This window comes from Chelonoidis abingdonii, chromosome 10, assembly GCF_003597395.2.
Source record: "Chelonoidis abingdonii isolate Lonesome George chromosome 10, CheloAbing_2.0, whole genome shotgun sequence".
Lineage (NCBI taxonomy): Eukaryota > Metazoa > Chordata > Testudines > Testudinidae > Chelonoidis > Chelonoidis abingdonii.
The window spans coordinates 73,593,485-73,620,543 of record NC_133778.1 but is presented as its reverse complement, the minus strand read 5'-3'; the positions used below and the strand labels follow the sequence as shown (position 1 = coordinate 73,620,543).

The 27,059-nt window shown below is 43.0% G+C and overlaps 1 protein-coding gene across 1 annotated transcript in view; it reads left to right on the top strand.

Moving 5' to 3' along the window:
- Nucleotides 1–25,555, top strand: part of MRAS (muscle RAS oncogene homolog) — a 58,067-nt gene extending 32,512 nt beyond the window's left edge. The window contains exons 3-6 of the mRNA XM_032795831.1: nt 10,276–10,429; nt 15,641–15,740; nt 17,682–17,761; nt 24,667–25,555. Coding sequence (XP_032651722.1) covers nt 10,276–10,429; nt 15,641–15,740; nt 17,682–17,761; nt 24,667–24,760 — 428 coding nt within the window. The 3' untranslated portion in view covers nt 24,761–25,555. The remainder of the gene's footprint in view (nt 1–10,275; nt 10,430–15,640; nt 15,741–17,681; nt 17,762–24,666) is intronic.
- Nucleotides 25,556–27,059: the final 1,504 nt, after the last annotated feature.

Sequence of the window (27,059 nt, the reverse complement as noted above, 5' to 3'; positions counted from 1 at the left end):
CCTTAAGAGGATTATATGGAAGATGCTGCTACAAAAGTGCAAAGATAATTATTAATGATCCTAACCAATCCAGCTTGCAGGACTGTCCCTGCAGCGTTTGGGGCACATTGCTGGTGAATACTATAGAGTGCTTTATTAAATAAGGGACATGCCCCTAAAGGCAAGTGCTAACTGTGAATTATAGAATGCTGTCTCCTTAGGGATGTTTTATGATTGCAGGCTCCATTGTCTCTGCACTCAGCTATTTTCATTATTTCCTGCTGTCCTGTGAGGTCAAAGTGGCCATATCATACCGGGTTAGATGCAATCACACATAGTGTACAAGCACAAGTTGCAGGTTAGAATTTTAAATAGCTCCCTGAGTTAATCTGATTTGCTTAGCTGTATCTTTAAGTGAGTTTCAATCACGGCTTTTTTTCTTACTAATTCAGCCTGTGTACAGAAAGAGAGGTAACCAGCAGAGGATTTATTTTTCTATGACTGTTAAATGCTAGTCTGGAATTATTATTCTGTATGTGGAGCCACCATGGAATACTTTCACAAGGCTAAAATTCCTAGGGGCTCAAGCCACACACAGGGAAATGGGGGAATCCAAAATAGCCTTGTTTCGCCGACAAGATGAAGGTTTGGTTGGCACATTGCTGGACCTAACTTGTCATGATTGACTTGTGTGCACCCTTTGTAGGCTCCCTGGGCTACATTCTCAGCTGGTGTAAAGAGGTGTAACTGTATTGACTTTGGATCTATACTAAATTCCACCAGCTGAGGATCCGATCCTCTGTAAAATTTTGGACTGGGGTAAGGAGGCAAAGCTGGTAACTGTTGCCTACACGTTTTGGGTGCAGAAGCTACTGTATGCCTTTGTTTCCTGGGCAATACTATTATACACGTGTGTGTTTTGTTTCTGAAGACCCACATAAACTCCAATTCTGTGCTCGGTCTCCTGATTGCTAAACCAGTTAGTGAAAGTGACCCATTCCCTGGGGGCCAGTGTGTGGTGAACCCTGCATTCTCTAGTGGTTGTGCACTCTAGTTTTAAGTGCCTCACCTTTTGGGACCTCCCAGTTATGAGGTGTCATAAATATACAGCCAAGGGTGGCATAAAATCCCTCCTAACCCTGTAAAGGGTTAATCTCTCCTTTACCTGTAAAAGGTTAAGAAGCTCAGATAACCTGGTTGGCACCTGACCAAAAGGACCAATAAGAGGAGGAGATGCTTTCAAATCTGTGAGGGAAGGTTTTTTGGTTTTGTGTGTGTTTTGTTCTCTCTGGGTCAATGAGGAGCCAGGGCATGGAAAATACATCTCCCTAAGCCATATCTGAACTAAGAATCTAATATTACAGAAATAGTAAGTAATACCAAGGAAATACATTAGATTATCTTTTGTTTTAGCTTGTGAATCTTCCCTGTGCTAAGAGGGAGGTTTATCCCTGTTTTTGTAACTTTAAAATTTCCCCTAGAGGGGAAATCCTCTGTTCGGAATCTTTTTGTTATCTTCCATCCTGATTTTACACAGGAGATTCTTTTATGGTTGTGTTTTTGTTTTGTGTTTGGTTTTTTTATTTATTTATTTTTATTTTTTAAATAAACTTTTATTTTAAGAACCTGATTGTTTTTCAGTGTCCTAGAGACTCAGGAGGGTTGATCTGTGCTCACTTTGTAACCAATTGGTTAGAATATTTATTCTCAAGCTTCCCCAAGAAAGGGAGTGTATGGGTTTGGGGGGATATTTTGGGGGAGGTATGGCTCCAAGTAGCCCTCCCTGGATGTTTGTTTAAATCATTTGGTGGTGGCAGCGATACCAGGGGCAAGGAAGGAATTTGTGCCTTAGAAGTCTTTAACCTAAGCTGGTACAAATAAGCTTAGGGGGTCGTTCATGCAGGTCCCCACATCTGTACCCTAGAGTTTAGAGTGGGGAGGGAACCCTGACACGAGGTTATTCCAATCTTTCTAGCAGCACGTACTAGAAGGAAGATTTTTCCTGATATTCAGGTTTTGTTTTTTTTTTCTTTTTAGGTCATGCCTTTTTGCTCCTAGTTGTTATCTTTGTGCATACTAACCTAGGAGCTGGATCCAAACCCATCAAGTCAATGGAAAGACTCCAATAGACTTGGATCAGGCCCTACATAATCCCACTCCATCCTGTGTGCTTAAACCCTTGAAATAACTGCAGACAGTTCTCCTGGCCATGTGCATGTGCGCTTGCAAAGCAGAACAGAGATCCTGAGATTTCTCACTGTGAGGCAGGATGTTGCTGCTGGTCCTAAGACCACTTGCGTTTGACTGTCTGCTTTTTCCACTAAAGAAGCTTGGGAATTGTCTGACCAGAAGGTGAAAGGTTGGGGGTATCTTCAGGCTCCTTCAGTCTTGCCTGGTGGTGGTTGTTTTTTAATCAGGTAGTTTCACCGAATGAGCTAAATTTTAGCTTAAGCTGCTGCTTTTATTGCTTGGGGGCTTGTGACCTTCTAAGAGGCTTATTTTATTTTTGTCTTTCTGCCAGGAAAATGTCAATGTTGCAACATGGAAAACGCAAGTCTTTGAATTCATGCCTATTTGTCAGAGAAAAGGCCCTTTTTTACTAATCGGCTCTTTACTCTGTTTGTTGAAATGGAAGCTGTTCTTTAAAGAGCTTCTCTGTCTTCGTAAAGGCCCTTTTCTTTCCCCTAAAGAAAGGGCAAGAATTCAAGTACTTGTGTTTTTCCATGTTACAACATCTGTGTGTTTAGTTAGAGCACAATGCAGAGGCTCATAAAGGCCCAAGTGTTTCCTCATTGCATGGCTTTCCCCTGCAGAAAACTATCACATGATAAGAGCAGGATGGGAGCAACAGAAAGCTGACTCGGCCAAAGGCAAATTCATTGTGAAAACTGGTACAGTGAGTTAGTTTTCACTGGAGATGGGCCCAAGATGTGGAGTTCAGATTCAGAACTAAACTCTTTCCCTCCCCCCCCATCACCACTCCACACCCCTACACACCTCCCAGAAGGTTCAGATGTGGTTATCTGGGTCAGATCTAACTTTAGTTTACACTAAATAAGGAACACTGAATAATATTAAATATAAGTGTTACTTACCATCAACTCTGCAAGTGTTTACCACGTCCTTCCCACAGATATATTAATGGGAGTTATGCCTGTGGGCATATGCTCCAAAAAGCTCAACCAGGTCCACGTTCTCTGGCTAATGGACCAAATCGTGGATTCAATATATTTCACTCCATTTGGAGCCTAGATTCAGTCCTAGTGTAATTCCACTAAAGTCCCTGAACTACTCTAGGGATGAAATTTTGTGTGTATCTTGCAGTTGCTGCAGCCAAGTTTTAAACCCAGCACCCCCTGCCATTCAGAAGGCTCTGTCATAGGGATATCTACCAGCTGAGCTGATTAAAATGGAGCCATACAAGCTTAGGGAATGAAACCACCCATTTGCTTGACCTAAAGCCTGCAAAGACTAATGCTTATGCATAACTTCACTCACGCAAAGTAGCTGTATTGAAGTCAATGGGGCTACTTAGGTAAGTTAAAGTAAGCACATGCATCGGTCTTTGTAGGCCAGGATCAGGCCTCTAGTCTATTCCACAGCTGATGTGTGATTGCTCTATCTAGTAGGGATTCCACCACTCCACTGAGTGACTGCTCCCCTGCCGAATGGGTGTCACCATTGAGTAATCTCTCTTCTCGCTATTCACCCGAAATCTTCCTTTGCTTGATATACCCCCTTGGTTCCCCATTCACCAAGCCTGTTAGAACTGAGTTACTCAGCAGGAAGTTCTTCTTTGCGTATCTTGAGTCAGATTTCAATTCTCGCTAGATGGGGTGGGGGAAATCACTGCTCCCTGGTGTCCAGGTCAATGTTGTGACTTCAATGTCAGCAATATGTGTTGCCAAATGAGAGGAAAATCTTAACTGCAGATTTAAAAGAGAAGAAATCCTATAATCAGTGTATCTCTACGTCTTATTTCTGTCTAGACAGGCCTTATGCAACACCAAGACTGGGAATTTGAGAAGAACCTAAGTACTCAATTTCCATTGAAAGCATAAATCCCTTAGGCTCATCTGAAAACCCCAGCCTGAGCAAACTCTTACTTGGAAGAATAGCACTATTGACCTCAGTGCCTCCGGATAAGCCCCATTAAGGTCAATGGGGATTTTTGAATCAGTAAGGACCATTGATAAGAGTATGAGTTGTAGGCTTAAGCCCTTTGCCTCTAAACAAAGTATATTGTTAATCAGAAGCAAAAAAATGTGGGTGGTTGGAGTATATTTTGTGCCCAAAACTTTAAGTGGGGGGGGGAACCCACAAAGGGGTTAAACTACACCAAAAAGTTGTACAAAATCTATTACTAAAAATGCTTTAATTTTCTAATAGTCATTTTGTTTTAGATTTACACTTAACGTAACACAATGCTGCAAGGAAATTGTAAGCATGGGATAACCCTGAAGGAGAAATAGACAAGATGTGAATGAAACTGACAGGTCAATATTTTTATTGTCTGAACTAAGGGGAATGCAGGGTGCTGGGGAAAGCATACATTGTGGGCAAGTAGGTTTTCAGTAATCTAACGAGTTTTGTCATATTGTTAAAGATTTTTTTCTTAATGTTTTTTAACCTGACAGCGTCCTTCTTTTAAGAACAGAATTGGTATTTGCTTTTTGTCTATTTTTCCTTCGGGTTCTCCAGCATAATATGGTGCTGTAAGGAAATGTTTAACTCAAAAACAAAATGAGTGTTCAAAAAAATCATTTTTGTATTGGATTAGTCTCTGAGTAGCCATAGTTTGTTGTCACCTCACTGTCTTTAATGTTTTTTATGGCCACGACACATGTGAGACAGGAAAGTGCCGTTAGCCTAGGTTTATGTGTAGGGAACTGAGGCCCAGTCAAGCAATGCTCTGCCTTTTAAAAAGATGGATGGTAGCCCAGTAGACAGCTCTTCAAAAAGTTAGCTTTTAATGGTCTGTTGAAAGCCATGTCTATTGGTCAGAGCAAGTTCTTGGCAACAAGACTGTGTTCCTGGATTCCGTTTCCAAGTTCTGCTACGGATTCACTGAGGCGCTAATCCTTCAACATACCAAGTGTTGCCAAGGAGATGGTAAGCAGCCTGGGCCTTGAAGGATTGTTTTTAACCACTCTGTGCCTCACTTTAACCATAGGTAAAATGGGAGGAAACTTTATTCAAGTGCTGATACCTTGGTGTATTCCACCGTGAGTGCGTATGTGCTGCATGTACCTGAGACCACAGATTTCTAACTCATAGTGGAGATATGCCTATCTGATAGAACTGGAAGGGCCCCAGATCCTTAAGGGGTCCCCTCAAGGATTGAGCTCACAATCCTGGGTTTAGCAGGCCAGTGCTCAAACCACTGAGCTACTCCTCCCCACAATGCTCTGTACAGAGTGCATAAGTGGAGGTGCAAATCAACGCCTCTATACTTCCTTCTGACCAGCATGTAGCCTGAGTCAGACTCTTCTGTGTCTATAGCAATCTTCAGAATCGGCAAATGTAGTTTTATTATTCTTAGTGTTTAAGTAGTTTCAGTGTTTTTTTATAGTCTAGTTCGTTTGAGTCTTCCCCCGCCTTGGGGAGCTTCTCCCCAAGGAGAAGGACTATGCCCAGAATCCTGGAGTTCAATGACTGTTTGTCCTACCCATGCTCCTTTTTCCATCTGCAACTAATGCCAGCATGGCCTTGAGAAGGTGCCCAGCACTGCCAAGTGCAGCATTTGTTACTCCTCCTCTCCCTGAACCTATAAGGGACAAGAGTTTCACCCATGGAAACACTTCATGGAAAATGCCCTGAGACACCAGTCAGATCCAGGCTGGGGAGACCCCTCTGTATGATGGCCTCTGAGCACACGCTCAAAGCAGAGCCCAAAACCACTAAGCCTGAGGAGTCTCTGCTTCATGCCTCTTGCAAGAGTAAGGGACATTGTCATGGCTGTAAGGACAGATTCCCCTGGGAAGAACTACACCAGTGAGAGAGAATCCTGCTTGTACAAGACTTTCTGGTCTTCAAAAAAGTGTTCATAATAGGAGGTGGCAATTATAGATTTTTGTACTTCAGCAGTTCCTATTACTGGACCCATCAATGTTGGAAAAACATGTGAGGAGTGTAAATTCTATCTAGAACATATGGCTACCTGGTATATCATCTTTCTCAGTTTACGTAGCACTGAACACCTTTTTATATTCTAAAGGAATCTGCTAGAAATTAAACTGAGGCTCTTGCCATTCAATTACATGACCCTTAACTATTCACACAATCTAAGATGTACTGAACCTTCATTCCTTTCTGTTTTATGGTTTAATTGTGTCCTGGCCTGGTTTAACCAATGTACATGCTCAGCAGGGGCCCTGACCATCAGGTTTGGGAGGGTGGCACTACGACAGGCCACATCTGAGCAGTACTGTGCCTCTGTGCATTAGGTCATAACACCACTCACTCAAATTTTGTCCCGAGGGGCGGCTGGGCCAAATTTGAGTGAGTGGTGTTGCGATCTGGTGCATGGGATCACAGTACTGCTCAGGTGTGGCCTGGCTGCTCCTCTGTCATGACAGGGGAGTTGTCTGGGCCAAGTTGAGTAAAGATGGAGGAGGCCTCCAGTTCCATGGTGTGCAGGGACCCAAAATGTTTTGATCTGGTTCCAGATGCTGTTTTACAATTGGAATGCTCACTCGCCGTTCTATGAACACCGTGACCAAAAGCCATTTAAATAGAAGCTGCTGACTCAGCAACTCTGTCAATGGTGGCAAAGGTCCAAGTGAGGCAGGAGCCCACCCCTGTGATATCAGAGTCTGGTGTTCCATGCTGCCCCAAGGGAGTAGTAACTGGAGACCGTAATGCTCGCTGATTCCATAACTAGGGAGGAGAGGGCGCTCCGGAGGGGAGGCTGTAGAAATGTTTGTGTCTCATGGAAGGCTTGAGCTCTTGGAGAGCAAGGGAAATATTTCTCTAACCAGGCTAGTCTGCAGTATGGTGTGCTGCAATAGAGAGTGAGACACAAGGCATCCCTGCCTGAACAGCGTACTCCGTAAGTCGTGCACAAGACAGACAGGGCACAGCAAACACCAGAAGGGCTGAAGAATTCCACAGGAAAAACCATAGGATGTGGCAAGCCTTTGATCTGAGGTTACAGATTGAAGCTGCAGCCCATTTCGGATGGAGGGCCATGCTGCAGTAAGAGCCCTCGGGAAGGGATTCTAGCTGACTCAGCCAGAATTCTCCCAAGGACTCTAGGGGAGGGAGTGCAGTGGAGGATGACTCCAGGGTACAGCTCGTCCCTGCCCCACCAGAGATACTGGCTGGTGTGGGATTGGGACTGTGGCATCGCCTTCTCTGTGTGTAGTCTGCCCCCACACCCCCATCCAATTGTAGCTGGTCCTTGTTCATGGGTACAAAGAATGTGTGGAGGGATGAAGGTTCTCCCATCCTCTTCCCCCCGTACTCATTTTCTTGGCTCCATGCGCTTCAGCCCGAGGCATGGAAATTGATGAGACATAAAGTAGCCCAGGTTGTCTCTCACTGTAACTTGCACTAAAGGACAAGCCTGCACCCTTCCAAGGTTGTAGAGGAGGGGGAGGAGATGTTTACTAGGTCCAGGTTTTCATTCCTTATGTGGATCAGGAATGAGTCCTTCAGTTTCAGGGGCAGCTGTATTAGACAGATAACATGGGAGTAGCAAAGGGCCTGCATGCTGGGGCTGGGAGCAGGTAGGCCCCGTGATGTGAGGTTTTAGAAGTTCTCTCAAAACAATACCTATGATCTCCAAAAGCTTTCACCAATCACTTTTTTCCTTAATATGAAGGCCTAATGCACAGGGGCAGATAGCAGAGCACACTTCTACAGGTGATATGTTTGGCAGGTTGGCATGGCTGGCTACTGATGCTGACTCTGCAGGGACCACCAGGACTGAAGCAGTTCCAGGGTGCTTATCCTCTAGAAACCAAGGCAGCCTCAACATCTGATGCAAACAAGGAGTGCCTTGTTAGGGTTCTCTTGTTGTGCAGGTTTGTGACCCCATGTCAAGCACCCTCAGTCTAGTCAGTAGATTGCTTATGGCCCGATGCTTCCTTTTCTGGTGCGTATGTGGGCAGCAAACGCTGATAGGCAACGTGTCTAGTTGCCCCAGCTCTCCGCTTTACTTTTCTAACTGAGTACCTTCCCTGCTCATTTGAATAGCTAATATCCCACTTTGTTCTCATTTCTGCTTGGAGGATACCATGTTAGCTGCTACCCATCTGCTTCCTCTCATTTTCCATGACTTCAAAGGTCACCATTTTGGGGCATTCCTGCTGCCTTCGGAAGCGAATCTGTGTGTGCAGATTTGGCTGTCTGAACCCATAGGAGTGCATCAGACCTGAGGTCCCCTAGGCTGCCTCTGAGAGGAGCCAGCACAGGATGCATTGGAGGAAGGCTGTAAGAATCCTGCAGTAAGCCAGCATGAGATAACCCAGCCCCCTCATCCTGATGTCTAATAGTTTGTGCTTCAGGGCCCAAGCCAATTGCGACATTTTTATATCCCTTCTGAAATGTTTATTACCCGTAATTCTGGCCATTCTTAATAAGATTCTACAAGAGACTGGAGATTTATTAAGCCCTTGACCTCCATGACTTCCTGTGTTTCTTCTCATGCCTTCCTTCCACCCTTGTTCCCCTGCACGATGGGTTTGACTGGCAAACTAAGCCTTCAGCACTGGTAATAAAACATTAAGAATCTCCAGTATTTCACTGTGAAACAGGCAGTGTAGAATGACTGACTGAAGAAGGACAAGACAAAGGTTGACGCTCATGGCTCCGTTCCTCCAGCGTTCTTAGGGTATATCGATTTATGTGAAAGACACTCATAGTTCACCATAGATAGAGCAAGAAGTTGAGGGTTTGTGACAAAGGAGATTTCGGTTGGATATTAGGAACAACTTTCTAATTATAAGGATGGTTGAATTACTGGAACAGGTTACTTAGGCGGAGTGGGGAATCCCCCTTGTTGGAGGTTTTTTTAAGAACTGGTAAAACAAACACATGTCAGGGGTGGTCTAGGTATTCTTAATCCTGCCTCAGCACAGAGGGATGGGCTAGATGACTTCCTTAGATTCCTTCTAGCCCTACATTTCTCCCCCTTACAGATGATCCCTGCATAGTGCACTAAACTAAAATGAAACATTTCCAAGATCCTTCTCAATATGCCCTCATAGGACACTTCCCCCCCCCCCCCCCCAACTTAAAACCTGATGATTGATTTAACCCTGTGATGGAGAATCGCCACACCCCTTAAGGATCTATGTTCAGTGTTTATCTAGAATACAGCTGTCATTTCCCCCTGCTCTAGCTCCTGACGTAGCTTACTAGGACCCCAGCTGCATAGAGTGGTATGACAGAATGAATTACAGGGACAATAAGAGGGGACTAACCCACTGGAGCCAGCATGGAGCCGGAGCACAGCAGTCACTGCCCAGCGTGGTTGCTACTCTGATAGTGGTGGTCTGGTGGGGTGTGGTACGGGTGACAGATTGCTAAACTGCATCACTGACAGATGCAGGATATAAGCACGCTTACAGAAGCCTGACTAGACTGCAGACTGAACTGCCGACAAGGAGGTCACTTAAAACTTGACCATCTTTCCTAACCAGCTAGTGGCTTTAGGGTGATATGTTTAGGAGTGGCCCTGTGGCTCTCCTCCTTTGGCCGGGAGCAAAGAACTGTGCAAAATAATTTTTGGTCTTGGACGAGAACTGTAAACAAAAAGTAATTATTCCAAGGTGTGGCCCAGCTCCATGTGGTCAGCTGACTAATGGAGTTGCCAAGTCATCTGAACTGCTGTCTGCCTAGTCTCCTGTTTGGGGAAACAGTGAGATTGGCAAGGCAGAAATTGAGGATGTTAGCCATGACCTGTCAGAGGGCTGATGCACCTAATTCAGTATCCTGCTCTTGGCAGCAACAGATGCTTGTTGCTTTGGTGGAAGCCATCTAATCCTGTGTAGGGGTGACAGGTGTAGCGAAGGAAATGGCACAATGAAGGTTAGCTAGCAATGGCCCAATGATTGGGGGTGTGGGAGGTGATAGCACTTCTCACTTGACTAGCTCGTGTGGCTAGTAATGTTCTGTGATTTCCCCAACCAAACCTTCTACTTGATTTAACCAAGGAAGCAAACCAATAGCCTTGAATGGCACCTGTCGGATCCCGACAGTCATCTCAGTGAAGGTAGGAACGTGAAGAAAGATGTAATGTAGTGATGGCAATGCCAGCAGAATGACTAACAATCTTCTCCCCTATACTAGTTCTAGACACTGCGGGACAAGAGGAGTTCAGCGCTATGCGGGAGCAATACATGCGGACAGGGGACGGGTTCCTTATAGTTTATTCAGTCACGGACAAAGCCAGCTTTGAACACGTGGACAGGTTCCACCAACTGATTCTCCGAGTCAAAGACAGGTGAGTGCACGGGAGGAAAGAGCTCCCTTAACGCAAGCCCTTGCTGCTTTGGAGACATTATGATCCAGCAGGTAGAGCACTGCACTGAGATTCATAAGACCTGGGTTCTAGTCCTAGCTCTGCCACTGGCCGTGGGCAAGTCACTACCCCACTCTATGCCTCAGTTTCCAGATCCATAAAATGGAGTAAAGTCACTTAACCCCCCTTTGCCAAGTGCTTTGTGATCTATAGATGGAAAGCACTGAGAGCTAGGTGGAATTTATTTATTTATTTATTTATTTATTTATTATTTGAACAGCATCTCTGTGTACTTGCATTTAGGTGTCTGGGAATGAATGTCAAGTATCAGAGGGGTAGCCGTGTTAGTCTGGATCTGAAGGTGTGGGATCATTGTCCAGGATGGATTGTAGATCTCTGATGATGCGTTGGAGGGGTTTTAGCTGGGGGCTGTATGTGATGGTTTCTTTCTTGGGTTTGTCTTGCAGTAGGAGGCTTCTGGGTACACGTCTGGCTCTGTTGATCTGTTTCACAGAGCTCCGCAGCCAGTTGTGCTGTGGCATCATCAGAGATACTGTTCCTGACAGCTTGTATTAATCCTGTGGCACCAGGATTAATAAAAGCCATTAATACAAGCTCACGCTCCAAAACGTCTGTTAGTCTATAAGGTGCCACAGGATTAATACAAGCTCTCAGGAACAGTATACCTGATGATGCCACAGCACAACTGGCTGCTGAGCTCTGTGAAACAGATCAACAGAGCCAGACGTGTACCCAGAAGCCTCCTACTGCAAGACAAATCCAAGAAAGAAACCAACAGGACTCCACTGGCCATCACATACAGCCCTCAGCTAAAACCCCTCCAACACATCATCAGAGATCTACAACCCATCCTGGACAATGATCCCACACTTTGGGAATGAATGGTTGATGGAAGATTTACGTGGGGTGGATAGTTCAGTTGTCTAATATTTGTGAATAAAAGAGAAAAGGCAATATTAGAGTGCTAAACCAGTGGTAAGCCAATACTTCAGAAAGATCAGAGAGGAAGCTCACGGGGTCTTGTTAATAATTCACTCTTCTCCATCCTACCACATAAGTGTTTTCCATTTTCACTGTGTGGAGTGTGAATTTAGATCATGCATCCCTGCAGCTTTAAAGCACTTAATTTTTCCATTCCTAATTTTTTTTTAATCAAGGGAGCCCTCAAGAGAAGTTGCCAGAGGGAGTCAGTCCTTGTTGCTGGCTTTTTGTCTCTGAATAACTCCCCAAAAGGAGGGGTGGACTTACAAGAGGTTTACTGCTGGAATGCTTTTCCACTGAAGCGTCCAACAACCCAGCCCACAAGAGAGGGAAATGAAGGAAAAGCTACCCTTTTACTGCATCTACATGAACATAAATAGCAATCGTTTCATTTTGCCTCCTAGATATAGAAGTGGGATTTTCTCCGTATCTACCATGTTCTTTTAAAACCTGAGCCTAAGCTAGGTCGACAATGAAGTCTTTGTAAGTTGAGAGAGAACAAGACAGGGTTTTATAACCTGTTATGAATAGAGATGCGTTTTATCTAATTACATTCAATGAAAATGGGTCACCCTTTTGGTTTTGATATGAAACTTTCCTCTCTTTTTCGCCCCCTCCCTCTGCCCCTTCAGCCATGTTGTTAACTCAAACCCAACAGCTTGTGTATGAGAACTGGGAAGTGTAATTGACTAGGAAGAAAAATGTTCTCCTTTTCCAGCTTAACCTGAGTGAAGTGCATAAAGTAAACAAACAGTTCAAATGATAAAAAGTAAAGTTAGCTGATTTAAAAGCTGGAATCATTTTAATTAGCCAACACTCTTTTAGCAGCCTGGGTAAAGCATTTTTCATACTACATGGCACTGAATTCTGAACTGAGCTCAGTAGTTACTCCAGATTCATACCAATGTAACTGAGAACAGAACTGGACTGTGTTTTCATCTTAACAATCATATGTCCCTGTCATAAACAGATAGTAGGAGTTAATAGAACAGAAGTACTTTATATCTCTTTTGACTGTTAAGGGTTAACAAGTTCAGTAAGCCTGGCTCCCCTGATCAGGCACAATACGGGACGACTTTCCATCCTTGGGGAGAAGTTCGTGTGTGACTGTTAGTTTTGTGAGGTGTTCCTCTGGAGGCTCGGAAGAGGGAGCCCTCCGAAACGCAGCCAGTTTTCTCTCGATCACTACTCTATCATTCAGGTGGCTCAGTTCAATAGTGGCTGTACTAGGCCAGCTTAAGCATTAGGCTTGTGTTTGTTTTCTTTATTTCGGAGTGTTGATTTTGCGCGAGTTCCAATTTGTATTTGCTAAAGATTTTATTTGTACTTGCTTCTCCTAGTGGGAGAGCTTATTTCCGAGTGTCTATAGCTGACAAGCCCCGTGTACCTATCCTCTTAAACTTTCCAAAATATCTCCTTTTCCTCTCTTTATTACTTTTCTGTTTAAGAACCTATGTGGTGTCTTTTTATTCTGGTGGACCCGAGGATGGTCTGATCACGAATGGTGGGGAAAGGGGAAGGGGAGAGAGATTAATTTTCTCTCTGTGTCAGGTTACTTCCTCTCGGGAGCGTCTGCAGAGGGGAAAGCGAGGAGGGGAAGGTGAATTTCCTCTGTTTTGTGATTCAGGAGTTGCACACGTGATCTTCCGGGTGACCCAGGGAGGGGAAGCCTGGGAGAGGCAACGGTAGGGGGGAAAGGTTTTCTTTCCTTGTGGTAAGATCCAGAGGTCTTGGGGGTCCCTGGGCATGGTTTTGGCGGGGGGACCAGAGTGTACCAGGCACTGGAATTCCTGGTTGGTGGCAGTGCTACAAGTACTAAGCTGGTAATTGAGCTTAGAGAAATTCATGCTGGTACCCCATCTTTTGGACGCTAAGGTTCAGAGTGGGGAATTATACCATGACAGTCCCCCTTAAACATTTATTTTTGGAGGTTTGACATCCAAGAGGTTTCCTGCTTTGGACGAGTTGTTTAAAAGACAGTGCTTTTTTCAGTACATTTAACTGTTTTGTGTAGTTAATGGCTGCATTTGCCCTGTTCGACTAGCAATCATACAACTCACTACAGGGAACAATGTCCAGAGTTTTATTTCTGACGTAAACAAGGCAAATTACATACTGTCCAAATTTAGTCTGTTTCTACCACTGTGCTGCCAGCCAGAGAAGAATGGATCATTGAAGAGAGCAAAGCATTTACCCTAGAATAGACATAGAATCAAGATCCATTATTGCTCAGACATTTAATTAAATCCACATTATCATAATTAACTGTAAGAGTAAATGGAAACTCAAAATCCTGTGTTCAGTGTATCTCCAGCCACAGTTTTGAAGCAGTATATCAGAGAAAAGACGGAGTCCTTCTCTGTCTCAGTGGAAAAAAAAGACATGGAAACAGATGCTGCAAATTCATTTGAACTTAAAGTAACTCCAGTCAAAAGTTTTTATACAAATAAGTAAGGCTTGCTACTTGTCATGGCCAATAGTCTTGCAATGACAGAGCCATAAATATAGAAATCATAATTTTAGAAAGTAGAAGAAAAAATGCTGCCCATGATATTTTTTTTTTTCCAAGAAGAAAGAGAGTTGAGGAAAATCAATTGTTTTACAGTAAAATAGTAAAAACCATTTCATCTTATTTAGCAGTTTCAAAACTAGTTGGATGTACATAGGGCCTGGTGGGTAAAAATTCATGGGAGAGTCTTGCTCAGTAGAATACTAGCATTAATGACCAGTCATGACTGTTTTGGGGGGCAGGACCTAAAAGACACATGGCCAGATCCTCAGCTGGTGTACACTGGCATAGTTCCATTGACTTCAGTGGATCTATGCTGATTTACACCAGGTCAGGATTTAGCCCAGTTTTTGTCATAGAAGTGTCTGTAGACTGTTACTTAGACTAGAGCAATTATTGTAAAGTTAGACAACTTTTGATACTTAAGGATAGTAGTTCATTCCCTTGTATTTTTAGAGGCAGGAGGCACTAGGTATAGTATTGTTCCTGTAGTCCACCAGCTTCTGAATAGAGAATATTCCAAATAGGCCTTCAGCATATTTTTGGTACCTCACAATAAGTGTGTGTATCAAAACCAATTTGTTCTCAGCCACGAAAATATTCCCAGTATGTTCCTCTGTCCCCCCGCCCCCCAAAATAATGTTGCCATATGGACATCACATCATTTCCCTCCAGCTTTCATTTGCGAGCATAGTTCTGAGACATGGCTTGAGTGAAACTAATCAGAAGCCATAATGAGAAACCTTGGAAATCTGCCCATTTTCTCTTGATCACAATGTCTTTGGATATCTACACTAATTTTCTGCCATGCGTATGGACCAATGTTAGTTAAGTACTGAAGTTGTGTAACTGACAGGAATCTTGGATCGTGGAGCTTATTCTTAAACTATAAGAAAACAACAGCTTTGATCACTTACAGGCACATCAGCTGCTTATGTGTACAACTTGTAATGTACTAACTACCAAGGAAAATATCTTGCCTAGGTTATGTATAAATAGTCCTGTTTTTGTGATAATGTATGATTGCTTGATCCTGCTTGTAATTATAACTAGGCTTGGCAGAATTTGATTTTTATCTTTTATAATTTCAAGATAATATTGATGTTTATTTTTAGGCTTTTTTTAGATAATCAATTTTCACAATTCCATGAAGTTTTGGGTTTTAAGCATTTTTTTTTCTTGTTTTCAATTTTCAATTTTAACAGTTGCAGGAAATTAGGGGGAGGGAGGCTGATAATTATTTAATGACCAGAGACATTGAGATTCAAAAGTTAACACAAAATTGTCAATATCACATATCAAAATGTACAAAGTAAATATTCTTAAATCAACAAATCATATCTATTTTCACTGTTTATTCATTCACTAGTCCATTTGTTATATGTGTAATCTAAATCTCTGGATTTTGGCTCTAATAAATTCTCAGGCAGCGTTTTTCATTGATGATGATCAAAATATACAGAAAGTATTTTTCATCCATTTGCGTGTACAGTGAAATCTATGTTTAGCAATATTTACCGATTTTAAAAATCGAATCCTTTTGAGCCTAATTATAGCTAATCTGCTAAATGCCTACATGCTGCATCTTCCTAGCTGAAAATGCTAGATGGGGGTAGTCTTTAAAAAGGAAGCTTACGCTGAACATTTTACACTGAAAGTCTCCTCCTATTGCTTTCTTGCAGAGAGTCTTTTCCAATGATATTGGTGGCCAACAAAGTTGATCTAATGCATTTGCGGAAAATCACTCGGGAACAAGGAAGAGAAATGGCAACTAAACATAACGTAAGTTTGTGGGTGTTTCTTTGTTTGCATGTTGTTTTGGCAGTTGCACTGCTTTTAAGTTCCATTACAGGCATTCAGAATGGGATTCATTCCGCATTTGGAGTTTAATTGGATCACTTATCTTTTATAATTAAACACTTGCAATTACATTTTCAAATAAAAGGCAAAGGAAGTAGCAGAGAGAGAGGTTACTTCCAGTGGGGCCAGTTCTGTACACCATACTATAGCAGAGTTTGATGATAAGAAAGTCATTAGAGAGATAAGGTGGGTGAAGGTAATATCTTTTATTGGACCAATTACTGTTGGTGAGAGAGACAAGCTCATGAGATCTGGAAACGGGGACACACACACACACACACACACGGGGACACACACACACACACACACACGGGGACACACACACAGCGCTTCTCAAAAACTGGTCTCTCTCATGGGCAGAAGTTGGTACAATAGAAGATATTACCTCACCCACCCGTCTGACCTCTCTAATATCCTGGGACCCGCATGGCTACAGCTACACTGCACACGTGATCATAAAGTCATGTAATGCAAGTTATTTGCAGGTGGGTGAAATGGGCATGTAAAATGGGCAGAATGCACTCCAAATAAAAATGCAGAAAAGGTAGTTAGAGATACTCCTGGTTGACAACCGTCTGAGATCAGAATCAGGCCCTGTGTAAGTCCATTAATGATAATGTAAAACCCATATAAATCAGACCCAATATCTCAGTTCCCTGTTATCCTTACTGCAGTTTGGTTCCAGAAATGCCTCCCAAGTAAGATTATAATCACCATTATTCTAGGTTAATCACCATTATTCTAGGTTAATCACTTCTAAATGCCCACAGTCATGGAAAAGACTTAATGGAACTTGCTGCACCCCAGTGGACTTTAAAGATAACATAATGTGAATTATTCAGGGTATATTTATTCCCACCTCTGTGAAGAAGCTTTTGTGGAAGAGCAGAGAGACAGTAAACCTAAACAAGAACAGAACATACAGCTCCTGTGTTGTGCTCAGTTTCAGTGGTGTGGAAGGTGCTGTATGTGCAAATGCAGAATTTTCACATTCAGTATCAGAAGCCAGGGTTACAAATATGGCTCTTTTACCAATAGAAAATGACCACCTCTGTCAGCTGAACAGAAGGTTTTCTAAGCCTGAAAGGTAACTCTAGAGATCCTCATTCAAGGACCTTAAAATGCAGTGTAGCAAGGAAGTGATCTTTGGCAGGTGTTAGTTTTTCAGCAATCTCTAACAAACTTCTGGCAGGCATGGTAAATAGTTTGTCTTTGTTTGTGTGCTCTTCATGTCCTCAAGTACGTCTCAGGGAAAAAGAACATCTCTCCTAATAAACTCTGCAATTACTTCCCTCTTCCCCCCCCCCCAAAGAATTCTAGAACTTTATGCTTCCAGTTGTTTTGTATGTTGCACATTTTATAGGATGGGGTGATCTTTTGTAGTGTGTTTGTGTCCTTTCTGCCAATTAACCTTGATATCATGGCAACATTTCACTTACCTGCCTTTCTCCTGGCAGTTTCATTTGAATATAACTTTCACTTTGTGCCCCAAACTCCAGTGTAGCACAGCTGTACGTTGTTACACAGAGGCTACATTCCACCCTTTGCTCATTTCAGTGGTGAGTGAAGTGATCTCTATATGTAAGGTGAAATCTTGACTCCGTTAAAATCAGTGGCAAAGCTCCCATTGACTTCAGTGGGGCAAGGAATTCCATGGTTGAGAACACCCTTATTAAACAGTTTGTTGTTCTAAGAGACTACCTGAAAGTGTCTCCAAATATATTCAGTACAGTCCTTCTGCATTAGTCATTCTAGGAGAACCCTCTGTTTTCCATCTAGTCCTTTGGTTGTCACTTGAGAGAGGTTCATTGTCCACATATAAGGTGTTACTAGTATTTATTATGCTGAGCTTTTGTCTTTCAGATCCCGTACATAGAAACTAGTGCGAAGGACCCACCTCTGAATGTTGATAAAGCCTTCCATGATCTTGTTAGAGTAATCAGGTGAGCCATAAAACACTTCACTCAGTCATCTATTAACCTCCATTGTCAGGAGGCTCATGAATCATTATAACACATGGAACCAAGAACCTGATCTTTTATTCTTTATTAGGGCTGCTTGTTCCATACCTGCACACAACTATCAAAATGTGTCAAGTATCAGAGGGGTAGCCGTGTTAGCCTGGATCTGTAAAAAGCGACAGAGTCAGACACATGGGCATTCACCCATGAAAGCTTATGCTCCAATACTTCTGTTAGTCTAGAAGGTGCCACAGGACTCTTTGTCGCTATCAAAATGTAGTTCTTTTAAGGTATAAAATCTTCATTGTCAGTGCTAAACATTTTGAGATCTAACTGCATATAAAAAATTTAAAATCTAGTGGATTCACCTACAATACATCCAAACACTACGTTAGTGATCAATAACAACATGCTATATTGGCATACGAAAACTGTGGGCCAGATCCTCCGCTAATGTAAATCAGCATAACTCCATTGACATCCATGGAGTTATACCAATTGACACTATGTATCTGGCGTAATATTGTATTCCTGAAAGTCAGATGGAACACCAGAGCAAAAATCAGAAAATAAAATTTTAAAACAGTATATCTACATGTATAACCTTCTCCTGCAGACAGTCACAGACATACTGTTCATTTCCCCTACCCAATCTTCCACATACATCATGGGTCACATCCAGGCATCCTTAACTCTGACCTCTGTTTTGATGCCAGTAATCTTTTGAGTGTGGCTCATACCTGTCTTTGAAATTTTGCTTCTGGTTCTCCCAGGTATCCTTCTTGTTTTAAGGCTTGGAATCTTTTGATTTCCATAACTCCACTACATCTTTCACCCAGTTTAAGCTGTGACTTCCAACGCAGAGAGAGTTTTTTAATTTTGAAGTAATATAAAGTAGAACCCCATTTAACCAAAGTTAACAGCAGGAGTCCCAGTCTCCAGGGCTGACAACCAGAGCCCTACCACCCATTCTCCAGTTTATCTGGATTTTCGGTTATCTGATCTGGCCCCTCCCAGTTAGATTAGATAACCAGGGTCCCATTGTATTTAATACATAGCATTGCTTATAGGGCAGTACTCCAAAGTACTTTAGACAGTGGTGTAAATAATATTACAGTAGAACCTCAAAGATATGAACTCCAGAGTTACAGACTGACTGGTCTGCAAGCAGCATTTAGTCCTGTATATGACCTAATCCACTGGAATCTGACGCACACATTTGTGTATATCGTTGGTTTCAGTTGACCTCATGAGGGCTGTAATATAAAAATACGGGGGGGGTATGTGTATGTATATAATATAAAAATCCCCATCACTGAAATGCAGCCACCTTTTGTTGTGGCAGGGGGCTTTGGGGTGTTCTGTTTCTGTTTGGCAGCACACATGCATGTCACAGAGCAGCTTTTTAAGTAGGGTAGGTGAGTAACCCAACTGAAACTCCAGGATGAAGTTTCATCACAAACAGACAACAACACTAGGGTTTTGGTAAGAATGCACCTATTCTGAGAAGTGCGGGGGGACTTTCAACTGTCATGAGTGGCTAAGATCCCCGTTTCACTTATAGTCCAAAACACAATACAGATAACAGCATCTGGCATTTGCTGAGCAAAATTATTACAGAGGCAGATAAACTGTTATACTGTACAGGAGAGTCTTATAGCTGTTTCGACCCTGCTTTTGTTTGCTGACTTCCTGAATCAGTGTAAGTCTGTGAATGAGGATGGCACTGTTTGGATTTCCATTACACTGTCATTTTGATTACAATGTCTGGTGGTTTTCTTGTGGCCAAAACTTGAAGGAATTGGCTATTTTCTATTCTGAAGGTGACATTTCACTTTTTCTACCCACTAAGTAGTGAAATGTAACCCAATTTGTATGAGAAACAATGAGATCTACTGGATAAGCCATAGGACTTCCATCTTGGAGAGCAGGGTTTTGTTTCCAGTCTTGCCACAAACTTCATCTGTGGCCTTTGGCAAATCAGTTTGACCCTGGGTGAAATCCTGGCTCAGCTGATATTAATGGAATTTTGCCCAGGATTTCACCCCTGTTCTTCAGTTGCTCAATCTGGAATATGGACTTCTTTGTATGTTTTCCACCTCCAACACTGATAACTTCTATAAAATATTTGGTTTCTGTCTTCTTTTTATGACACCAATTGTGCCACCTGCAGAATCTTTAAAGGCCTTAGGTTTGAGTGTGGTTTTTTCCCCATGTCAATGACCTGTATTTCTGCAGACAGTTTTCTTCTATAATCATAGGACTGGAAGGGATCTTGAGAGGTCATCTAGTTCACTCTCCCGCACTCAAAGCAGAACTAAATATTGTGTAGACATTTTCCTAACAGGTGTTTGTCCAACCTCAACTGCCCTTGCTGCAATTTAAGTCCATTGCTTCTTGTCCTGTCCTCAGAGGTTAAGAAGAACGATTCTCCCCCCTCGTCCTTGTAATAATTTTTTATGTACTTGAAAACTGTTATCATCTCCCCTCTGTCTACTCTTCTCCAGATTAAATAAACCAGTTTTTTCAATTTTCCCTCATAGGTCATATTTTCCAGACCTTTAATCATGTTTGTTGCTCTTCTCTGGACCTTCTCCAATTTGTCCACATCCTTCCTGAAATGTGGTGCCCAAAACTGGACACAATACTCCAGCTGAGACCTAATCAGTGTGGAGTAGAGCAGAAAAATTCCTTCTCGTGTCTTACCTACAATACTCCTGCTAATACATCCGAGAATGATGTTGGCTGTTTTTGCAACAGTGTTACATGTTGACATATATTTAGCTTGTGATCCACTATAACCCCCCAGATCCCTTTCGCAGTACTCCTCCTTTCTAGGCAGTCATTTCCCATTTTGTATGCATACAACTTATTGTTCCTTCCTAAGTGGAGTACTCTGTGTTTTGTCCTTTATTGAATTTCATCCTGTTTACTTCAGACCATTTCACTAGTTTTTCCAGATTTTGAATTTTAATCCTATCCTCCAAAGAACTTGCAACCCCTTCCAGCTTGGTATCGTACAAGAACTTTAAAAGTGTACACTCTATGCCATCCTCTAAATCATTGATGAAGCTATTGAACAGAACTGGACCCAGAACTGATCCCTCTGGGACCCCACTTAATATGCCCTTCCAGGTTGATTGTGAACTATTGATAGCTACTCACTGGTAACAGTTTTGCAATGAGTTATGCACCCACATTGTAGTAGCTCCATCTAGGTTGTATTTCCGTAGTTTGTTTATGAGAAGGTCATGCAAGACAGAATCAAAAGCCTTACTAAAGTCAAGTTATACCATATCAACCTCTTCTACCCCCTAGCCACAAGGCTTGTTACCCTGTCAAAGAAACCTATTAGGTTAATAACTAATGCTATCAGGTGAAGCTATAGTTTTCCCATATGAGGTGGAAGAATTGGCTTCCCCAGCAATTAAACTTGTTAGGCATTTATTCACAGATGCCTCTCAGGTAGTGTTTATCTTACCACAGCTTCGAGTCAGCATCCATCAAAAGCAGATGGTGCTACCCACTCTTCCAAAATCCTGTCAAGCTGGCAGACAGAGGGTGTGGGCGGATAATCATTGGAGGGTTACAGACATAAGTTGGCAATGTCCCTGGATGTTTCTGAACTATTCTGTACCTTGTAATTAGTAGGCTAGGCGTTAGTATTTATTACATTTGAGCTCTTATCACTATCCAATACTATTCTGAAAAATCACTGCAAAATAATTGGTATGGTGGGTCTCCCTATATATTGTTTCTCAGTGACTCCAGGTCAAATGTTCTCAGTTAACAAGCTAAATTTTGAAAATGTATATTCTGTTTGTGCCAGGCCTCCAAATGGACCCCAGAGCCTTAGTCATGTGCATCAGTAGTTGTTATAAAGGTTCCACCAGCCAAATTAGACACCTGTTCAGTGTTGCTGCCTTCAGTATCAAAAAAATTTGTGCATTCATTCAATTAAAGAATAGAAATGATGCCACGTGACTTAGCTGGCCAATTGAACTACATTTTGCTGAACTGTTTTGAGAAGACTGTTGAAAGACTATCAAGGATTAGCCACAATCAGAAATAGGATAAAATCATCTGTTAAACTTCTTATCGCAAATTGTTAGCTCAGCTGTAGTCAGGAAAATGTCATTTAAAACTTCCTAATGCTCTTCACCTATCTCCAAATTGCTTCACAAACGTAAGGGGCTAGCACTTGACAGGACCTGGGCCATGAGTCATACTCTGATGGATACCGTGGCAACTGTCAGCCAATGGTTGTGCTCCTTCTGAGTAGAGCTGCATTTGGTTGATTCCCAATTTTTCTTCCAAGTGCTGGGATTGGCTGGAAGAAGCCTGGGGCAATCCATATAGTTGGTGGTACCAGCAGCTAACTGGTAGGTAGATCTATCGGGATCTTCCTGATCTGCCCTCTGTTCTGCTGTAAATTCGCCGTGGAGCATTCTTCCACTGTAACAGAGAACGGGGTAATTCTCTGTCTCTGGGATCATCTTCCAGAAATCAGCTTTGTATAATGCTGCTAATGTTACCTTGCTTCCTAATAATACTTCTAAACAATAGATTTAGGTCTGGTCCGTTCTCTGAAGATATACCTGTCTGGAAAGAACTCACTAAACATGTCTTTCAAAATTTTATCTCAATAGACTGTGGTTGGGGGTGAGGGGAAGAAGTCAAGGACCAATCACTTACCTTTAGCTATGCAGTACTGGCAACCCCAAGCATTTCAAAATCATGAATCAGGCTCCACACATCATAAGATCGGCTTAATATTTTTTGTGTGCGCGTTTGGTTTTTGAGGGAGTTTTTTTGCTTTCTAGCCTTTGAGCCCTTTAGGATCTCATGTTTATGCTTTTCTCTGCAACCATAAGAGCTAGTAGCATTTTTAAAAACAAATCCAAAGCGAAGATTCTCACATAAGTATCAGGACTCCAGGAACTGGGGCTTTGAGGGGGGAAAAAACACCAAATATCTCAAGGCTCATGATCAAATCACAAGAATTGCCAACACTGGCTGTGTTCCGTATCTGGTGTGGCTAGCTTGTCCTTTCTGTTTTAGCGCTCAGTATGTAACAAGCTGAGGAGATGGCAAAAAGAGATCCCCAACACACAGATCTGATTTATTCCTGAGACTATGGTTCGGCCCTTTGTGAGTTGCCAAGAACACACAGCCAGTCTGTGCAATCAAACCCACTGACTCCTAGTCCTGCATTTAACTACACAGCCTTCCTTTCTCCTATTTATTCTGCAACTCTGGACCAGATCTTCAGCTGGTATAAACTGGTGTAAACTCCCATTAGTGTTAAGGAAAAACTATCTAGTGGTTGACAGAGCTATGTCCATTTATGCCAGCTGAGGATCTGGCCCTGTTTAGCAGTCAGTCCCCTTTTCTAAATGACGTGACTCTGGATAGTGTGTAACCTAGAGAATTTGGGAGGCCCTCAGTGACTCAGAAATGTAAATCAAATGGAATTGTAGGAGCATTAAAGATATTGCTTGTCCAACACCCACAGAAGTTGCTGAATGAAATGATTGAGAGCTGCAGTGGCATACAGCAGTGAGGGAATCCCAGCTGTGCATTTCTGATTGCTTTGATTTCATGCTGCCTGGAGTGTCCTCCTAAGGGCTGGTGTCTGGTGATGACCCAGACCACTTTCTCCTTCTGGACCACTCAGCACTTTAGATTGGAAAATTGTTTTATTTATCAGTCCAGGGCAGAACGCATTTGAATAGCAGGTTTTAAAAAAACCCAATGCTAATTGATTCCAAATCAATTCATTTGACTAGGGGGAAATTCCAGCCAGATGTAAATCTTTAACAGGCTTTCCTTCTCCCCTGATTTCTGTTTCTCTGTAGTCCCTTGCTCAGAACTCAGTTTCCCCAGTGGTGGAGTAAGCTATAATGCAGCATGTCAGAACACTAGGTTAACCATATTTACCAGATGACGGGGGCCCAGCCTGCTGTTAGGGGCAGAGGAAAGGGTTGTGTTTTAACCAGGACCCGGTATATTGCCTTCTCACTTCAGCCATTATAACTCCCATTAGCATTAATGTGTTGTGCATGCTCCTCTCCCCTACGCCTTGAATACTGGCTAACTACTCACATGGTAAATCATCTGGTGGGGGCAGGGGGAGTAGCGGTCACGCTCCCTCTAGCAGGAGTAAGAACAGCAAATCTCCTCGCAAATGTGGCTCTGCAATCCACTGCCATGGCAACGTCACCCTAACCCCCTTTTGTAACCTTTGCTGTAGCCACAATACTTCCCTTCCTTCTTCCTAGCAGCTGCTGCTACAGAGGCTTCCCTTCCCCCATCCCAAATGGATGGCTGTTCTTCACTCCTAACTTCATTAACTTCAGCTCCGTACGCTAATGGGGCAGCTGGCAGTGATCTGGTGCATTATTACTATTCTTGAGTACCAGGAGGGCCTACCATGGGTATGGTGCTGCTCATGCACCCAGGAGGACACTGTCCCTGACTCAAAGAACTAGCAATCTAAGAAACTGGCCAGAAACACATTGAGGGAGCCCTGGATAAATGCAGCGCCTGCTGGTCTGAGCCCAGGAAAAACAGTTTGTTCCTGAACAAACGCTCGCTCGCTCTCTCTGTATGGCAGCGTAAGTAGGAGCTGTGCCAAGGTGCTGGCTCTTTTAACAGTGCAGCTATTTAAATTCTCATGGACAGAGTCCTGTCCCTTTTGTTCTTTCTTTCTTTTGGCCCTCTGTCTCCTTGTGCAGGAGGGAAGAGGAGAGGTTCACCTGTTGTAGGGGTCAGTGAGTGGGGTCTCTTCTGACTGATTCCTAGCGCTCTAGAGATCATCTATCTACCCATAAGCGTAAACAGTAGGGATGGTTCACTAGGTTTGCTTCTTTCTTTCCTCCAAACAGGCAACAGATCCCAGAGAAAAGTCAGAAGAAGAAGACCAAATGGCGAGGAGACAGAGCGACTGGCTCCCACAAACTGCAGTGTGTGATTTTGTGACCCAGGGGCTCTTGGCACCCCCACCTGACCTAATGTGAACTAAAAAAGCACTCGCGAGACGCACTGTACCACCTAACTGCACCGTAACGCTTCTAACAGTGGACCTTACACCGAGGAACTTGCCGGGGGGGTTGGACTCACTGACATACTTGAGTGGTGGCCAAACTGCTAGAGCTTGGCCTGGTTTGCGTGCGGTGCAGAGTGGATTGCAAGTGTGGCAAGGAGGAGGGAATATCCAGGACCAGGACTCTCAGAGGTCAACAATCCCCAGCTCCTTGGTGTTTGTTTTAAAAAGTGGGGGGGGGGGGGTTTAAAGTGTTGGTTTTATCTGCAAACATTTCTCCATGTGACCCATTTCTAGCAGCCGTGAATGACCCTTTGTTTGGTAGAGTCAGTCGAGTGTGTATGTGTGGGGGAAGGGGAAGGGATTTTTATTTTTTATTTTTTTTTTGCTCTTTGAGCACTGGGTTGGAAAGAAACCCGGCTGGGGTTAGTTCCTTTTGCACTGAACTCTCTCTCTTAAACGGAGATGCCAAAATGCAGCTTCACATGAGAGTGCATCGATTTGAAGAAAGAAAATGAATTCCAGCTGCTCTCCACACTCCAGACCTTGTGTCAGACCCTGGAGGGCAGCCAGCTCACAGTCCATAAACTCCAGTGTCGAAAGAATGGGCGGGGGGTTACCCTCTGTGAGGAGGTTCTGGTTCTGTTTCTGTTTTGTATTTTGGGGGCATGTCTGATTCAAAAGGTATTTTAACCTCAAAATATTTAAATTAAAGTAATTTACAAATGGAAGGAACGGGCTTGGGTGTTTTTAAGACAAACCTGTACTGACATATTTAGAGGAAACAGACACTAGGTGCTGCATTCCTCTTTCCAAGTGTATGTGAAGCAGCTCTTGGATTCCAAGTAGCTCCTGGAATCTCCCTTGACTTACCCTGCAAAACCAGTAACTGCACAATATGGAGATGGCTAATTGGTTTGTTCTCCCCATCCACGTTCTCAGTTTGGGAGGATTGGCTCCATCTCCTTATTCTTTTTTCCTTCCTGCTGCCTTTGACATCGTTTCAGAGTTTTGCTGTTGACTCAAGTGGGATTTGTCCCTTCGTGACTTTAGTGAGCCATTGACAGCATGGAGATGAAAGAGGTCAGACCCTCAGAGCAGGTGCAGGTATTCAAGCTGCCTTCCATCACCTCACAGAAGTCTTGACCGTAGTCCTGAGAGACCATCCTTCAGATTGAGAGAGGAATTGAAATTCAGTCCTTGGCACCTCTCACTGCTAATTGTGGTGGGGTTTTTTTTAATAGAATGGACAGTCGTCCACCAGACTGAGACCACCAGCTCATTTCAGCGTGGGCTGCCAAGCACCTGTAAGAGTAACAAAATGTTCATTTGTCACCAGCCCAGGCTATACTCAGTTCTATTTGGTTACACCTTATTTGGCATGACGACCTATAAAAATGTTACCAAAGCTTGAAAGCCAGAAACCCTGGGTATCTGAAAGCTGTTGATACTTGTACGAAACATAAAGGATGTGCCCATGAAGGGGCTCCACCAACTTGCCTATTTGCATTTGTCCCTGTGTCCATTTGTCATTATTGTTTGTTTCTTGATTTGGGGCCAGGCTGTTTCATAGCACATCTTTGCACAATTCTCCTTGCCACAAGTGAGTAAATTTTTTGGACAGGTAAGTAAAACTAATGAAAACTCCTAACCAGATTGTATTCTCTTAAATCATATACTAGTAGATATTGTTCCTTGGCTGGTAACTGTCCCAGGCTGTTTTACTGGGCTGAATAGTGTAATGCTGTCTCAGCTGGTGTTGTCCTTCCTCCTAGGTTGCAGGCCTCATTTTTTTTTTTCAATGCTTTTTCATGAAAAAATGTTTATTTCTGAAAACATGAGGAAATATTTCTCCTGGACTCCCATATTTTACACAGTGGAATAGGAAGGGCCAACTGACTTCAGTGGAGCTAGCGCAGTATATTTCAGTTGAAAATCTGGCCCAAAATTCTCTCTTCTGTCACATAGTTTTCTCAGTGGCTGAGCTGTTGTGGCCTGGTAGCCTAAGAGTGAAATCTTGGCCCTTTTGATGTTAAAAGGAGTTTTGCCATTGACTTCAATGGGATCAGAATTTCACCCTTGGAATTTATACTTTCCCTGCTGTTGTCATAGAGAAGTGAATGGCTCAGTATCAATTAATCTGCAAGTTACCCAGTCCACAGTCCATGATGACCCTAAAGTGTAGAAAGACTAGAGATGACTCTGTTGCATCCCTGGTGGAATCCCTTTCTACTG